Source organism: Rasamsonia byssochlamydoides, assembly GCF_041956645.1.
Source record: "Rasamsonia byssochlamydoides strain NRRL 3658 unplaced genomic scaffold VTN77scaffold_127, whole genome shotgun sequence".
NCBI lineage: Eukaryota > Fungi > Ascomycota > Eurotiomycetes > Eurotiales > Trichocomaceae > Rasamsonia > Rasamsonia byssochlamydoides.
Window position 1 is genome coordinate 19,994 of NW_027192509.1, and position 16,905 is coordinate 36,898.

Below are 16,905 nucleotides of genomic sequence, written 5' to 3' on the forward strand. Positions count from 1 at the left end.
ACGAGCAAGGAATTAACCAGAGTCAGGTCACAACCATAAATAGCGGAAGGAGGGGCAACGGCGCTTGTGCCGCATTGTTATGTCATGCTTATGGGGTAATTCCCGAGGGATTAATCCATGACTGGATCCATCCATATTGCTAATATTCACGAGAAATGAGGTAGTCTACCTGTCTAGATGGCTAATCCTAAAGCAGATCACGGATATCTGGTCCAATGGAAATCTAAAGAGACCGAGAGAATCATAATTGTCAGCTTGTCAGACCGAAAAATGGTCTCAGACGTCTCGGCTACGTCCCAGAGGCCTCTGAGTGGACAAGTTGAAGTCTTTCAAGTACATATTCACAGTAGTCCAACTTCTAGTAGCTGGATCATATTCACCACACACCTCGAACCTGCAGCTTCCTCGTGGACCCTTCAGACCGACAGTACCGTTAAAGTAGAAGACGCCTCGCTTTGGGGTTGGACGATAACGAGACCTGGATGCAGTCAGGCTAAGTTTAAATGCCATTGAAGCCAGAAGTAAATCAGAGCCGGGTACAAAACTCGGAAAAGGCAGTCTCTGTAGAATTGATATGACCAAAGAAGGGTGAGGACGAGCCGGGCTCTCATTATGTGGAAGACCTTCTTTGAGTGAGTTGGGACTAAGCATCTCGAGATCTGACAAAGATGGCAGGTCCTTCTCAGTTGAACTTTCAGTATTTGGCTGCAGGGCCGTTTCTGTCATGGCTATGATGGAGCTGTTAGAATATCGGGGTCTTTCAAACCGCTGAAGCTGCTTCTTCCAGAGGACTTTCCAAGCATCACGAAGAGCCGAGGCAACAGCAAGAGGTAGCAAAACTTTCCAAATTCTGTCACCTTGTTCAGGAGAGATAGGTCTCGACACCCATGATACATGAGTATCTGAGATTTCCAAACTATGATTTTTTTTTAGTATCCCAGTTGCTCACAGCCGGAGAGAAACTTACCCTGATTGTTCGTAATGAGACGGTGCACGATAACGAAAACTATGAACAAGCCAATATTCGTCCAACGTCAACGGGCTCCCCAGGAGATGTCCAACCTCTGGCAAGCCCGACGCCTTTTTCCAGACAGTTGCGGCAAGTTCATCTATGGATATAAGTACACGGTCGATCAGGAAATGGGATAGCTAACACATACCTTGTAGCGACTTGACTCGCTGCTTATTTCCACCTATTTTCAAAAATTCCTGCCACTCAGCATCCGATAGCGCATAGAGCTCTCCAGGTCGCTTGCAGGGCAATCCCAAAGGAATAAATATGACATCCTCTTCAATGATGTCATCTGCCACCCCCTGAGATAAATTTTTGTTCACTGCCGTGTCTTCAAGCGAATCCATTTTAACCTCTCCATCGAATCGAAGGACTAATAGCTGGCTCCATAGGTGGAATGCAGCGCCGTAGAGCAAGCATGTTTTAGCAAACCGTCTTGTCATCATGTTAGTCAAATGCGCCTATGAGAGGGACAATAGAAATTGAGCAATATACCTAACCCACGGCCTCTTGAATTTCACGTGGTGCACCTTGGGCAACCTGCCATAATTGAATGCCCGACATTGTCGGAAATATGGTGAAGGGCTGCAAAGCGGCCGCCTGAGCCGAAGCATCGAGAACTCGAAGTCTCCAGATATAGATTTATCTGAATGGCATGCTTCATCTACACCAATGTTGCATTAGCTGTGAAAAGGGGAAAAAAAATAAAAGAAAATCCAAGCAGAGTCACGAAGGAAGACAAACAGAGCTGGCCACAGAAACATCTGATGAAAGTCTTGTCGAAGTGTCGGACTTCGTTGCACGTGATGTCCGGTGCTCTCCTATGCTAATCTGCATAACGGTCTCCCAAATTGAACTTCAAGTTCTACAGCATTACCGATCGGTCTTCGTTGCGACGACTTCATCTGTGCCGGCAGAAACGTCTTAACACAGTATCTCTTCGATGACAGGGTACCACTCGTCCTAAGATCACATTTATCTGTCTACAGCAGCTTGGTCTTTACGAACGTCAAACTCGGACCCAGAATGCAATACATGGCAAGGTTCCTGACCCTATCTCTAGCAATCACATTGACAACGGCGGCATACGATGGCGTAATATATACATTTGATTCCGACCAAGGGTCAAAGCTATTGCATAGCAGTGTTGTGCGCGAAGATGTTGCCAAACTAGTCTTGGAGCAACGAATGAAACCAACTCGATCCACTTCACTCGGAACTGTTGAAGAGGAAGTGGTGGAGCTATTAAACCACTTTGGAGGACAGCAAGCGCCACTCTTCAATGATGATGCATTTGTTGGCAGCCGACGAAGATTACTTATTGTCTGCGAAGGAGTGAATAACGAATCCGGTAAGTAGAGTGGTTGTCAGTAACGGGAATTCTCATCGGCAACTCATTGACGCCTTTGGTTCAGTATCGGCCATTACTAGGGCACGCGAAACTAGTATAATCATTCCTCAGATACCTTCCAATTTTTTCGATGACGATTTCCTTAAAGATCTTCTTGATTTGGACCCTGTCACTTCCGCAGACCCTAGAGCGTGCGTCTTTGAATTTAAAAAGGAAGAAGCAGAGCTACGAGGATCAACCTTGAACTTCCTTGTAAGGATACTTCACTGAGATTCGGCATCTACCATGCTGCTGACTTAACGCATTACTAAAGGAAGCTCAGGAATGTCTTTCACAATATTCTGTCTTCGGAGGTGCTGCTGGCATTTTAAGCAGCGACTCGCTCGCTAGCTTCTCTCATGTTTCGGTGGATTCTTGGGTTGGGAGCAAGGGCGTGGTTGGGATCCTGAAACTCGGCTTTGAGGTATCTCCCATCTATTCTCCAGCAATGAGCCCTGCACTGACTTACATATTTATGCACAGGAAAGCAATGCAGACCCACTATCTGCGGCGAAACTCTTACTCTCTCTTTCCAAAAATTCCTCCGCATCAGCAGCAGAAGAAATCACTGTTCTCCTTTTGCCTGCCAGTTCTTCGGGTACTGCATCAAAGCATCAGCGTCGATCCGATTGGAAGGAGGAATTACTGTCTAAGTCTTCCAGTTCAGTCTTTCCTGCGCCGGATTCTCCCATAGTGCAAAATTTACAGCAATCGACAATCACGCCATCAACGCTTATGCCTGTTTGTCACGCCTCAGATTCTTCCTGCGTTACTGCCACCAATAACTGTTCAGGTCATGGGTATTGCTATCTAAAGTATGCTTCGAAAAATGGAGCCATCGCTAGCGACTGCTTTGCGTGCAAATGTGTACAGACAGTGGTGCGAAACTCGGATGGTACTGTTAAAACAGTTCAATGGGGTGGCGCAGCATGTCAGAAAAAGAACGTTAGCACGCCATTTTTCCTTGTTGCGGGCATCACAATTCTCGCTATCGTTGCGGTCTGCAGCGGAATGAGGATGCTTTTCAGTGTTGGGAAAGAAGAACTGCCGAGTGTCATAGGGGCTGGCGTTGGAATCTCCAGGGCCCAGAGGTGAATCTGCTATCCACTTGTATTCTATCCGGTATTTGTTTTTTCTACTGTATTTTCGCAGCAAGTAGGATAATGCATGGTACTCGCCTACCCAAGCGGCTTTGGGGAATACTTGTAATCCCCTATACTATAAAACGTTAAAATCCGTTTTTGCACACTGTCATGTGGCTGTAGAAAGCAACATCTATTATATATACATACATACCCATACCACACTAAATCCATGAAATCTTATTAGCAAGAGATATATATAGATTGGCGAAGGGATTACTTTTATTATTTAGTAAGAAATTTATATTTAGGGCATTAGTAAGGGACATGCATTAGTGAGGGTGACAAATATTAGTAAGAGATATAATAATAAGAACTACTCCATATGCGTAGCAAGGAATAAATATAGGTGGGGAGCCCACCTGGAAAGTAGATGATAAAATTATATTACCTACTATAGGTACAGTACATACACCCTAGGGGTAAAAAGGTTCCTTGGCATCTATTATTAGACAGGTATTTTCTCAGTTGAGCGAAGCGAGACCTGAAAGGCTTGTTCATCGTATGTATAAAGTTCATGAAGCACATCCGAGGTCGGGAAGGCTGGATAGCTATAACTATGTTTATGTTGCACCAATTCACAAGAGCTAATGTTGCCGCGTTTGATCAAATGGTATCACATCCAGCTGCCAACATCACAAATGTAACAGAGTAGGCTATAAGACATGCCAAGCATAATATTATCCTTATGATCCCAAACGCTCCCTTCGCTGCATGGCAATATTCACGTCCAAAATTCACCTAAATCGAGTAAAAAAGAGTAAAAAATGATCAAATCCACCAACCAACACCAGTACGCAAATGACAGAAGAAACAGTGTCCCAATCCTTGAAGAAAGACCAAATCGGAAAATAACCAAGAAAGACGAGAAGTCATCGCAAAACATCAAGAGAAAGTCGTGGTTGTAGATATCAAGCTCATATGTTCATCAACATCCAGAAACAGCCTAGTGATAGGCGAGATGAGAGAAAGAAAAACGCATACTGTACAGCATTTGAAGAGGGTAGGTAAGGAGATATATATGATTCAGAAAAGATCATCAATGGCTCAGACAGACACCACAAACTCAACAATCGTAAAATTTAAGGCCGCATAGAAAAGTATTAACGGGAAGTACGTCCTTCAAGAGATCCTTGTGGACTGTCGATAGATATTCAGGTGGTAGACCCGGATTCGAGCTGACGAGGAGTAGGAGTTTCCCCCTCAGGCACCGAAGGAGTATGCAACGACGGCTGGTTTCCATGCTCAGGGCGTTCGCGCCTAAGACTATTGAATGAACGAAAGGAGGGTCTAGGTACTCGAACAGCTGCTAATCTTGTTCTCCAGTTTCGCGCCTCGGTACCACCAGCAATTGTATTTGCAGTGTCACGGGTTGTGCTTGAGTAGTTCGGCGTATACCATGGGCTTCGATGCTGTGCAGATCGAGAAGATCCATTCCTTTCCTCAGAGGGAACTATCGCCATGAACCGCCCGGGGAGTACTATCCTCGCTCTGAACGGATTCGCACGACCACCAATAAGCACAGCCTGTGGCGTATTTGGCGCATTAGTTCGACCTGTGGTCCGACGCCCAAGGCGCTCAGCTTCCAACATTGTTTCAGGGCCTTCAGGACGCGGTTTTGGAACATAGTAGTCAGCTTTGCAGAGAGGGCAGCATGCCCGCCGGCTTGTTAACCAAGGGTCCACACAGGAAGCGTGGAATGCATGACCACATGTAAGACCTCGTATGTCATCATCGTCTTCGATGAGGTCTAGACATATTGCACATGAATCACCTGGACTAGATAACAGTTCGGCCTGCACGGCCATTCGGATTTGATCATCATCGTCATCGTCCTCGAAACCCTGGGACTCCTTATGTGGATGGATCTGCGAACCCTTCCCAGAAGGATCACCAGCCATATTGGATCTCGAAGATTCAACCAGCGTGTCAGTGGCAATCTTCTCGTCAGCATTGACAGTCAAAGTTTCGGCATGCTCGACAGGGCTAGATGGCTCTGTTGGATTGGAAACAAGGCGTTCATGCCCTTTGGCAGGTGTGGAGGCAGTTGGCGCTGCTGGCTGCGAATCGGCAAGCACTTCTTCCACAGCAGGTGAAATTTCTCTATCCTCATTCTTCGGTGTCTGAGGCCTGCTGGACGGCGCCGTTATGCCTCCCGCGCTCGGAAGGCCTTTGTCGACACGAGACGACCTCCAAGCTTTATACTTCATGAGAGGAAATCGCTCGTTGACTTCCTCCATTGTCATCAGTTTTTTCTCTCTCCTTCTTCTATGAGTTCTTGGCACATTCATCAAGTCAATGGGTTCCCCAGTTTCTTCATTTCGTAGTTGGCGGTTTCGTTGATTGTATCGGAAACAGTACTTCACACCAACAATAATCCTAGCAACCAGATTTCAAAAATCAATAGATGTGTCTCCACGGCATTGTAGAGGGCAGAACTAGAGAGGGCATTGGGACGAAGAAGGGAAAGGTGTCTGCAACATACCACAAGTTTGTGAAGACCACACCAAAGCCCAGGGCAACAAAGAACAAAAGAGGGGAACTTGTCGGTCCACCACCTCCACTTCCATCCCCATTGCTCCCAGTGTTCGTAGGCGCAGCACTGGAACTTGTCTGAGAAGGGGAGGACATCTCAGGTCAGATAAGAAGTCCGATACAGATACTTATCAAACGAAAACTGAGCGAAAGAAGGATTGCAGGTGATTGTGGAAATAAAACTCTGAGTGCTGCACAAGCAGGATATTCACAAGTGATCACAGTGTAACGGTTTGGAGGCAATTCTGACGTCCCTCTCACTCAGTCGGTATGATCGAAGCGCTTAGTCCCTTCCTGTTGAATGACGGGGCCAAACTGCAGCAACAATGAATACCAGCAAAATGTGAGAAATTAATGGTCCAGACCATAAAAGGGCGTCTCTGTGTTGTATCACTCCATCGAAAGCCAACGGCATGAAGCGAAACCGGGGCCCGCCGGGATAAATTCAACCCAAGAAAGTCGATTGACAACCGCCAGCCTACAGTAGATAGTGGGAATAAACCTGGAGGATGGACCTGAAGACAAGATGACACTAGTTATGTCGGATGAAAGAAGAGACACTCAGAAAGGCGCTGTTTGAAAGACCGAGTCGGCGATGTCCTTTGGTCAAAAGGGCTATGCTGATTGCCGAGGGCAGCATGTAATGTACATACGTTGTACTGGAGAGAGTCGACGTACACTAGTGTCAAGACTGCGTTGCGGCTGGAAGGGAAAAATCAAAGGATCGTGAGTGAATCTTGCGACGGTAGAATGAATCCCCCAAAAATGCGATGGCCAGGGGATAGACGATGTAGTGTTGGAAGTCATTGGCTGAAGAGATCTCAGCTTCAATCTTGGAACTGGAGAAACTGCGTTCAAACTCTAGTCACGGGGCTTGCCGGGATCACCGAAACAGGAATCTACTGCACTCAATCTCGGATAAAGGCAACGTTAAACAACCAGCTTACATTATATCAAGTGTACAAGATGAGATGTCTGAAAACCATCAAGATTAAGGAGTAGAGAGTTGGGTTCATCTGTATAGATCAATCAGTAGGCCATGATGGTCAAGTCCTTACCAACTGACAGTCAATCCAGTGCCACAGCAGCCCAACCAGGCATTTCATCTGTAGAGTTAGTAGACTTTGCTTATGCATGGGCGTCAGCATGGGATCAATGTGATTTGGAAATTTGAATGATTCACAACAAGCAGGTTGATAAAATACTGACGAAATCCTGACCAGGACTATCAGAGAATGATAAGTTGTGTAATACGTTGCTATGGTGCCTTGTCAAATGACATGCTGTGTTTCTCTTGTATAGACATGGGGTGGCTTTGTTTTTCTCTAATAGCAGAGGGTTGTCTGTGTGTAGAAATCATAGGGCTTGGGGAAACGGCAGAACAAGAGCGGTGGGGGTAACTGAATGCATTTCGATATGCTGTCAATTGCTGCAAAAATGGAATTCTTAATCTTGCAATAAAAGCATCTGTGCCAGGAATCCTTGGAACAAGCCCATCATGGCTCATTCTGGTGAACAGAAGTCAACAAATCCTGTGGTATTTTTTGATATAGCTCTTGGTGGTGAGTTTTACTTTTTCGGTAGTAGCAATGAAAGGATGGAACGCCTTGGGATCAACTGGAAATGAACATGTTCCTTGGAACAGAGCCATCCTCCAGATCACTTTTTATCTATTTTATTCCTTTCTATCATTAAGCAAAGCAAATATTGTGACTGATAGGGAAATTGGCATTACCATAGGGGAACCATTGGGCCGTATCAAAATGGAGCTCTTTGCAGATGTCACTCCTCGTACTGCAGAAAATTTTCGTCAGTTCTGTACAGGAGAGGCCAAGGATAGTCAAGGACGGCCACGAGGATACAAAGGAAGCAAGTTCCATCGTGTGGTATGTTCACCGCCTAGACCTCTTCATCTGTCTTGCTAATACCATCGTTGGATAGATCAAAGATTTCATGATACAGGGAGGCGATTTCATTAATGGTGATGGGACGGGCAGCACTTCAATCTACGGTGGCCAGAAATTCCCCGATGAAAACTTCATTTTAAAACATGATCGTGCAGGATTACTGAGCATGGCTGTAGGTGTTCATTCCTTTCATAATACGCCTTTTTTAGGATGCATAATCTAAATCTTAACAGAATTCAGGGCCAAATACAAATGGGTGCCAGTTTTTCATCACAACAACTGCAACGCCATTTCTGAACAATAAACATGTCGTCTTCGGACAAGTTGTTGACGGAATGGATGTTGTCCGAATGATTGAGAACACTCGAACAACCCGTGATAAGCCGAATCAGGACGTCACAATCACCCAATGTGGGGAGATGTAGAGGTAGACCTTAGCAATAGGCTATGACAATGAAAAGAATCCAAGCAGCTGTCTGTATGCTAAAGACGGAAAAGATATCTTATTTTCAACATAGATTTTCTCAACCATAAGCCCATGCCACCTATTTATCGCCCAAATCCTGTAGTAATATAGGTCGACCCCTGAAGAGATCGGTACAGAGGGAGCATTTGAAGCAACATCAAGGGAAAGGGTCATTGTTCTGACACCTACAAATGAAACTTTTTCAAATATTCCGTAGCGGCGGCAATTGCTTCATCAACTTTATCAACATTGGTGCCGTTGCCAATGGACGTAGGAGCTTTCCCTCCAGCCTTGCCTCCTACAATACCTGAGACAACGCCCGCCCAATCGCTCGCCGATGCTCCTAAGTCACCCGCAACCTATGCCAAAGTATCAGTACTAGCTCAATAGAGATAAGCCCTTTGAGAAAACTCACCTTCGACACATAACACCCATGAGCGACTTTTCCCTGCTGAGGATCCGCGGCAAGCAAGTACACACTTTTGTCGCTCAATTTGGATTTGACATAATTCAATGACTCACTCACAGCTTTGGAATTCGCTGATATTGGGAGCTTCGCAACAAGCCAGGACCGGTCCTTGTTTTCAGGAGAGTTGAAAAATGATGTTATTGTATCAAGGGCCTTCTTAGATTCAAGCTTCTGCTGAGCTTTTTGACCCTCAATGATCTGTTTATTGATCTGGGCAAAACGATCGCGAAACTTTGCCTTCTGTACTGCCGATATCGAAAGCTGGTTGAGTTCGGTTTGAACCTTCTTCGCTTCCAGCTCCTTCTGGGGACCCTGTTCCATTGCATCAAGGTTGTCCAACCGCGTTTCAAATTCTCTCGCCACCCTCTGTACCTGGTGGGCATCTTCTCCAGTTACAGCGGTTATACGACGGATCCCTTTGGCGATGCCGGTTTCCTCCAAAATGACTAGATCTTTGATATCACCAGTTTTTTGAACGTGAGTTCCCCCGCAAAATTCAATGCTTACACCTCTCCAGCGCGGATCCTTGACATTCTTCAGTATCTCTTCGAGTTCGACGCCAACAGAAACCACGCGCACAGGATCAGGATAAGTTTCTCCAAACACAGCGCGGACCCCTGTAATCTCACGTGCCGTCGCCAAAGGGATTTCTTTGGCATAAACAGCACAGTTCTGGCGAATGTACTCCGTCGCTTTCTTCTCGATTTTGTCAAGCTCATCATCCGTGACCGCAGACTTGTGGGAGAAGTCAAATCGAAGCTTCTCAGGTGCAACTAAAGAGCCCTTTTGGTCGACACCATCCCCAAGGATCTCTCTCAAAGCGAAATTCAAAATGTGCGTTCCAGTATGGTTGTTCCTAATTGGCCACCGACGAAGTTCATCATACTCGCAAATGACAGAGTCGCCAACACGGAACGAACCGTATTTCATAAAACCCGTATGAAGAACATAGCCAGCGTAAGACTGAACGTCACCCACTTCAAGTTCTGCTTCCCCATCAATGATAATCTTCCCAGTGTCATTTTCCTGACCACCTTGTTCTGCATAAAAATTGGTACGGTCAAGAATGATGCCAAGTTGTTCACCCTGGGGAACCTCCTGCGTTGATTCAACAAAGCGCTTGCGATAGTAGATAGCTTTGATTTGAGAGGTGATATTTCCCAGTTCAAATTTGGCGCTGTCATCTGTCTTCGGAACGTCGTTCATTTTCTCCAGTTTTGCAATGTCATGAACATCGAGCTTGACAGTGTCTGCTGCGGCTTGTTTCAATCCCTTACTGGCCTCCTTAGCTTTCAATCTTGCTTCTTCAAACTCCGCATCATCGATCCGCAGACCTCGTTCCTCGGCCATGATTCGAGTTAAATCGACAGGAAATCCGAATGTGTCGTATAATCTCCAAACATCCGCGCCATGTAGCTTGTTAAGACCTTTCGCCTTCGCCTGTTGAGCATAATGCTCAAACTGACGCTCGCCCCGATCCAAGGTCTTGGAGAACGATATTTCTTCCTCATCCAGTATTTCCATAACTTCAGTCTGCTTCTTCCTCAGCTCTGGGAACATGCCACCCATCTGCTCAACTAGGGTCGGCACAATTTTGGAGAAGAAACTACCAATCTCAACCCTGAAATACTTCCGAGCATACCGAACTCCTCTTCGCAATATACGGCGAACAACGTAGCCCCGACCTTCGCTGTTTGGAATAGCTCCATCAGATATCGCAAATGCTAGGGTCCTCACGTGGTCCGCTATCACCCGGTAAGCAGTATCAATGCCATCAGGATCGTCGGCTCCAAAGCGACCTCGATATTCCCGGGCGCCGGTGACATTCTGGATAGTGTTGAATAGAGGTGAGAAGACGTCGGTATCATAATTGGATGATTTGCCCTGAAGGATGGAAACGAGCCGTTCAAACCCCATGCCTGTATCAACGTGTCTGCTAGGCAGAGGCCGTAGAGATCGGTCCGGCTCACGGTTATATTGAATGAAGACATTGTTCCAGATCTCCAGGACATCCGGATCGTCCTGGTTAACAAGATGGGCAGCGTTACGGCCACCAATCCGATCGTAATGGATCTCACTGCAAGGTCCACAGGGGCCTTGATCACCCATCTCCCAGAAGTTATCTTTCATATTGCCCGGAAGAATGTGATCGTCAGCGACTCCAATCTTTCTCCACAGATCTCTCGCCTCCAAGTCAGGTTCCAGGCCACCAGCTTCACTTCCTTCAAAGTATGTGACGTAAAGTCGGTCTGGATCCAGGCCATAGACTTTTGTCAGCAGCTCCCAGGAATAGGCGATAGCTTCTTCCTTGAAATAATCTCCGAAACTCCAGTTCCCGAGCATTTCAAAGAATGTCTGTAATAAAGACTCTTGTCAGCTGTCTGAACGTTGTGAGATCCACGGGCAAACTGACATGATGGTAACTGTCCTTCCCCACATCGTCCAGGTCCTAAATTCGTCAGTAACTTCTATGGCTTTTTTTCCTTTTCGGTATCTCTCATACATTGTGTTTACCACCTGCACGGATGCACTATTCAGAATTAGCGAGACCACGACAGAAGATGTGGAAGATGTGGGATCGTTGCTTACTTTTTGCGAATTAACAGCGCGTTTAAGGTGCGCGAAATCAGACTGCGGATCGACTGTCCCCAAGAAGATGGACTTAAATTGATTCATTCCAGCATTTGTGAATAGCAGAGTAGGATCCGAAAGTGGAACGACAGAAGACGAGGGAACTGTGTAAAAGTTTCATAATGAGCACAAACCCCTCTTCCAAGTTGTAAAAGAATTTCGCTTACCGAACGTATGGCCCTTTTTTTTGAAGTAGTCCAAAAATGTTTCCCGCACACGATCAGCTGTCCACTGGGGACGATCTTGGTTAATCGAAGCCATCCTGAGCGGCGTGCAATTGCTGAGAAACCGGAGAGTGGTTGCGTTTCGGACGATGGAAGGATGGAGATGGAATGTTCTGGGAATCGACTGAGATGGCGAGAAAAGGTGAGTCACGGCCAGCTCCCCATCCCTCAAGAACCTCAGAACTCGCATCAAGCGACCCCCGTTCAAGACTAACGCTCCCGAACAGACACGTTCAGATTGGCCAAATTTTTAGTTTCTCTTCCACGAAGCCTATAAGAAGGTCTGACAGATCAACCTGGTTCTGGAGGTAGTGGATGGCGCCAAGGTTCGATGCCGCCCCTGCAAAAGTATTGCCGGAAGCGCCCTGCGGACAGCGACCCAGACGGCGAACCACCCGTAAAGAAATTTGGACGTCTGCAGATCGGTACCTTTCCACGTCTCCCCAAGCGAGGACATATACAAGCAGATATGCTGACTAGTGCTTTGCCTAGGTCCATTAGAGGACGACAACAACATCACCACCAGCAGCCATGAGGTAGCCAACCAAGAATCGGCAACCGGGGAAGATTCGAGGTCGAGCGATTTTATGTTGCTGGACGATACGAAGCATACATCCTACGTTTACGATCTAGATCGGGAGTTGAAGGAAATAGAAGCTGAGGAGCAGCGCATTTCATTTCTGCCGGAGATCGAGAAGAGACTGAACGCCATCCCGAAGTCTGTTCTCAAAGAGCCGAAGCCGGACAACGAGATCGTTCTTTACCGAGTACCAAGCTCCTTGACGGTCCCTGAAGAAAAAGATAGCGTTCGAAGAGCTATCCTGGAATCTAGAGCACGCGCCAGAATGCGACAAAAGGAGCACGAAAGAATTGATACTGCAAAGGCTGACACCGATTATAGCAAAAGAATATCTCAGATCTCTTCGAATATTTCACTGGCGTCATCAGAAGATGGTAACGATGTAATGGACATCGATACCGAGTCATAACCCGAATTTTCTGCGGAGAGGTTGTATTACCATGTGCTCGCTACGAGTGGTCGCTAAAGAAAATAACTATACTTCTGACGATACTGACAAACGGCAATGGAGTAGCAGGACTTACAAATAACGCTCATTTTTGTCAGATTTAAAAGGCTTATGTGTATAAGCTGCTTGTGGAGGCAATAGTTTCATGACTGCGCCTGGCATAGGCCCGAGGCCACCATCACCGCCGCTGGGGTCGCTAGACTGATGATCATCTAGTTTGGTGATGGACTTTTGTGGAAGTGTAGAGACTTGCCTAGCCAGCATAATACCACTGTAGTAAGCTATTGAAATTAGTTGTTTTCTGAAACTCATGCCTTGTTGACAGGTTTAAAAAAATGTACCTGGTGGAGGCGCAATCTGAGAATCCAGTCCATGCATTTCCATGACGGGATAGTACTCGACTGGGGATACCAAAGCATATGCTGTGGTCGAGGATAGAATCACTACATATCCTGTCAGCATCTAATACAGTGGAGCATAACGTATGGTAGATGGATTCACCTTGTGGTATGCTAATGGAGGCAGTCCTTTCCTCATCCTCAATCGAGCATGCGAATAACCTACGACAACCCAGAGAAGGAGGGAAAGCACAAGAGCTCCAAAAGTTGCCCATTTAATAATGATTATGGTCTTGCTTGGCAATCAGTTTGAGTCGATGCATAGTTTCAAACATAATCAGGACGAAATCTCGCATACCTCCTCCTCATGGAATATCTTTTCAGAAGTATCCTTGCCTTCGGAAAAGAAACAAAGGAGCCATTTCATACTCAGAGAAAGAAGGAATAAGAAAGGAGGGGAAAAGCAAATCTAACCCGGATCGCTTGATGCCAATGGCCCTTTTTTCTCCTCGTGGACTTTGATAATGAGGGGACTACAACGCAAATCAATTAAATGCAAAATCAGAGGGTCCAAATGGACAGTTTACATAGAAAGTCTATGTATGAGTGAGGGCACTTATACATCTTCTCCCTGTATCTGTCACAATGATGAAACTATGTCCAAGCACCACATGGAGCCCCGAAACCTGGTTGTCACACGAAGCATTCGAAATTTGTAATTACGGCTTAAAAATGAAGGTATTTTGTTCCTTCTCGGGCATCTGGGATATTTGTCCGATGTCCTTGCTGGTGAATGTCAGATCTTCTTACCTCTACTCCGTACCAACCATAACCTCCTATTTCACTAGATGATGCCCTGACAAGCTGACTACCCAATACTTTCGTCTCGGTGTACACACGGGAGACTTCAGTAGAGGGAGACTTACGAGATGATTTGGCATACTCTCTCCTAAAATATGATGTTAGTTATTGAGAGTTAGATAATACATAGTAGTAATGGAATACCACACCAGAATTTGTCAGGGTCGATGAACTGTTTTATCACAGTCATATTACTATATCAAATTAGATATGGTATCATAGTTGCTATGTGGTTTTCACTATGACAATATATAATAATAAATAACCATCCCTCCATTTTATAGAGTGTTTTCAGTTTGAGAGGCCTGGTGAATCATACATAATTTCATGTTGACCCCATAGCCAGTGACCCTAGAGCACCAACCCCTAAGGGGAAAAACCTCCAAAACCTTAGAGAACCTACCATATACTACGCATAGAAAATATATTGGAAATATGCCAATATATAACACTGTTTCTCCCTGCCCAAATTATAAATATTAGACAACCCCAGCCTCCACTGTGGTCATGCCAGCTATGAGATTAAAACCCGCAAGCACTTGTTATAGTCCTGAGTAGGGCCCCAATCCACTAGAGGACTCTTTGTGCCCGGCCATGGTGGAATGTGCTTTTTATGTAAGCGATTGTAATGATAAAAGTCTATTTCCATTATAGAGTAGATAGAAGTAGATATGATGTACTGATAATAATGTAACCAGGTAATGATACTATAATTACCTAATCTAATCTAGTGTAAATTTGATACAGTCCTGTCACTGTGATACAACAGTAAATTAGCACCACTGCCTTCCAGTAAGGTATCTAGGTAGTTGTGACCCACTTTAGCACTTCGATCTCAAGAGTGGCACCTGGGATCTACCTACTAGGTATTAGGTAGTAGTACCTGGTAGTATGGATGCCTTGTAAAGTGTGAGATACAAAACTAACCAAATCTAGTATAGCTATAATATGAATTACTAATATTGGAGTAACATGACTGGAGATTGTCCACTGCCTAGCTATTACTGGGGGCTAAACTACTTTTAGCAGTAGTTGTATGATTAGTAATGGAATCAACAAATTAAAAGAATAATAAAATTATACTAGTTAACAAGCCATAACACCAGCAATTTAGCGTATAAATACATACTAATCCGTGTTTGATTTAGCGTATGTCGTTTCTTATGATGCACACCTCTGTACTCCGTAAAGACTAAGAGAGTTAGGTAATTAGCTCCTTAAAGTTATGGACATGATAAATGGCTAATAATGGGCATCTGGAAACACCAGTCAGCTCATGAAAGTTCTCCCTCTATCAGTTGAATGTTGCCTGTCGAATCGAAAAGCGAACATGTGAAGATATAATGCGAGTGTTTTTCATGTGGATTTCCTATGAATGACCCTATCTGACTCGTCACGACTCACATGGTGAGAAAATTGAAATACCATGAGTTCAAATCAGGATTCCGGTGCGCTCTTACAGAAAGAGAAACGCAAACGAGAGGAAACATTTATTGGCGAGAATGCACCGAAAACAGCCCACTCGGAAGATACTCCAAAACGGCAGAAGTTAACGGCACCAGCATCTCTTCCGGTTGATACATGTACCGAAGATCATGAAGGCGGGAGCTGTACCCCACAGGATGACAGCAACAGCAGCAGTGACGATGAAATTGGGCCACGGCTGCCACCTCGAGATAATCCCCGGGCTGCTGGTGTGGTAGATGACCACATACATAGTGTCCAGAGTACGAACCGACAAAATTCACCTGAAGATAAGCTCCCGAGCAGCGACGTGCGTCAACGAGATGAATGGATGTTGCTTCCGCCAGATAAACGATCCTGGATGTCAAAAATTGATCCGACGGCCTTGCGTAATCGCAAGTTTAACACGGCTAAATCTGCTCAGAGTTCTGCCAGGGGCGAGAGTGGTCCAAGTACGGCATGGACAGAGAACCCTGCACAGAAGAAAATCCGGCTCGAGAATGAGGTTATGGGAATTCAAGATGGGTCAAGAATTGACCAGCAGGAGCATGCAAGTGGACCATCAAAAGTGGATGATGCTACAGCTGAGAGGATAAAGTTGTTCAATGTAAGTCTTTGATGTGCGGATGCCATATGAGATGCTAATGCATCCAATTAGGAGAAAAAAAGAAAAACTTCGCTTTATGAAAATCATAAACGCCGTTCGCAAGAATCGAACGATGATCCAAGCTCTCGGCCTTTCGATAGAGAGAAGGATATTGCGGGTCCCGCTGGCATAACATCTGCAAGCCGCCGGGAAATGTTAAAGCGAGCTGCCGACTACACTTCTCGCTTTTCGGGGGGGAAATTCCTGTAGAAGTGCCTTTTTTTTATTTAATATAATCCAAAGGGCAACGATTTGACTACCTTCGGGTTGAAACTTGGTAGAAAATTGGAAAACATAGGTAGTTAAGTAATCACTGTGTGAAAATTGGTCTTCTGCAGTGCACCACCCCTCATATGCACAGTAGGGTTGGATAAATGATGAGCTGATGCCGTTTTTACACCAAAAATCGCCAACTTTTGATATATTTTATTCACCACTTTAGGAATCAAAAAATATTTTAAAATTAACAGCATTATATAGAGAATTTTATGAAGAATAAAAATAAGCTAGAGAAATTTAAAAACTACATATATTATTAAATGGTATAAGGTAAAAATTCAACTTAAGGTAAGACTTCATGAGGGGTATCTCAGATTATTAGTAAAGCCCTCTTTTATTTTAGATTTTAAATATAGAAGATAGTAAATAATACTTATATATTGTTACAAACCAACAAAACAGAAGGATGTCCAACACAGCCTTGCATGATGAAGCAGTCACCCTACAGATTAGGGGTGAGTCATATAATTAAGAGAATCTATTAAGGGACTATAAGAGATAATCTATAAGGGA

General features: G+C 45.1%; 7 protein-coding genes across 7 annotated transcripts; 4 read left to right on the forward strand and 3 right to left on the reverse strand.

Moving 5' to 3' along the window:
- Nucleotides 1–276: 276 nt before the first annotated feature.
- Nucleotides 277–1,626, reverse strand: VTN77DRAFT_1404 (uncharacterized protein; the record flags this gene model as incomplete). Its single annotated transcript, XM_069417132.1, has 4 exons — nt 277–916; nt 968–1,109; nt 1,161–1,447; nt 1,508–1,626. 4 exons carry the CDS (start codon nt 1,624–1,626, stop codon nt 277–279), a joined length of 1,188 nt encoding a protein of 395 aa, XP_069272920.1.
- A 412-nt stretch (nt 1,627–2,038) lies between these two features.
- On the forward strand, nt 2,039–3,497 carry VTN77DRAFT_1405 (uncharacterized protein; the record flags this gene model as incomplete). Its single annotated transcript, XM_069417133.1, has 4 exons — nt 2,039–2,363; nt 2,428–2,615; nt 2,677–2,826; nt 2,886–3,497. The coding sequence occupies 4 exons, from the start codon at nt 2,039–2,041 to the stop codon at nt 3,495–3,497; spliced, it is 1,275 nt and encodes a 424-aa protein (XP_069272921.1).
- A 1,201-nt stretch (nt 3,498–4,698) lies between these two features.
- VTN77DRAFT_1406 (uncharacterized protein) lies at nt 4,699–6,175 on the reverse strand (the record flags this gene model as incomplete). The annotated part of the gene is made up of 2 exons (XM_069417134.1): nt 4,699–5,923; nt 6,030–6,175. 2 exons carry the CDS (start codon nt 6,173–6,175, stop codon nt 4,699–4,701), a joined length of 1,371 nt encoding a protein of 456 aa, XP_069272922.1.
- A 1,402-nt stretch (nt 6,176–7,577) lies between these two features.
- VTN77DRAFT_1407 (uncharacterized protein) lies at nt 7,578–8,411 on the forward strand (the record flags this gene model as incomplete). Its single annotated transcript, XM_069417135.1, has 4 exons — nt 7,578–7,641; nt 7,820–7,965; nt 8,021–8,158; nt 8,220–8,411. The coding sequence occupies 4 exons, from the start codon at nt 7,578–7,580 to the stop codon at nt 8,409–8,411; spliced, it is 540 nt and encodes a 179-aa protein (XP_069272923.1).
- A 226-nt stretch (nt 8,412–8,637) lies between these two features.
- Nucleotides 8,638–11,966, reverse strand: VTN77DRAFT_1408 (uncharacterized protein; the record flags this gene model as incomplete). Its single annotated transcript, XM_069417136.1, has 6 exons — nt 8,638–8,811; nt 8,868–11,276; nt 11,335–11,370; nt 11,425–11,451; nt 11,511–11,656; nt 11,720–11,966. 6 exons carry the CDS (start codon nt 11,964–11,966, stop codon nt 8,638–8,640), a joined length of 3,039 nt encoding a protein of 1,012 aa, XP_069272924.1.
- A 141-nt stretch (nt 11,967–12,107) lies between these two features.
- Nucleotides 12,108–12,765, forward strand: VTN77DRAFT_1409 (uncharacterized protein; the record flags this gene model as incomplete). The annotated part of the gene is made up of 2 exons (XM_069417137.1): nt 12,108–12,201; nt 12,269–12,765. 2 exons carry the CDS (start codon nt 12,108–12,110, stop codon nt 12,763–12,765), a joined length of 591 nt encoding a protein of 196 aa, XP_069272925.1.
- A 2,664-nt stretch (nt 12,766–15,429) lies between these two features.
- Nucleotides 15,430–16,323, forward strand: VTN77DRAFT_1410 (uncharacterized protein; the record flags this gene model as incomplete). The annotated part of the gene is made up of 2 exons (XM_069417139.1): nt 15,430–16,074; nt 16,126–16,323. 2 exons carry the CDS (start codon nt 15,430–15,432, stop codon nt 16,321–16,323), a joined length of 843 nt encoding a protein of 280 aa, XP_069272926.1.
- Between the last annotated feature and the right edge of the window lie 582 nt (nt 16,324–16,905).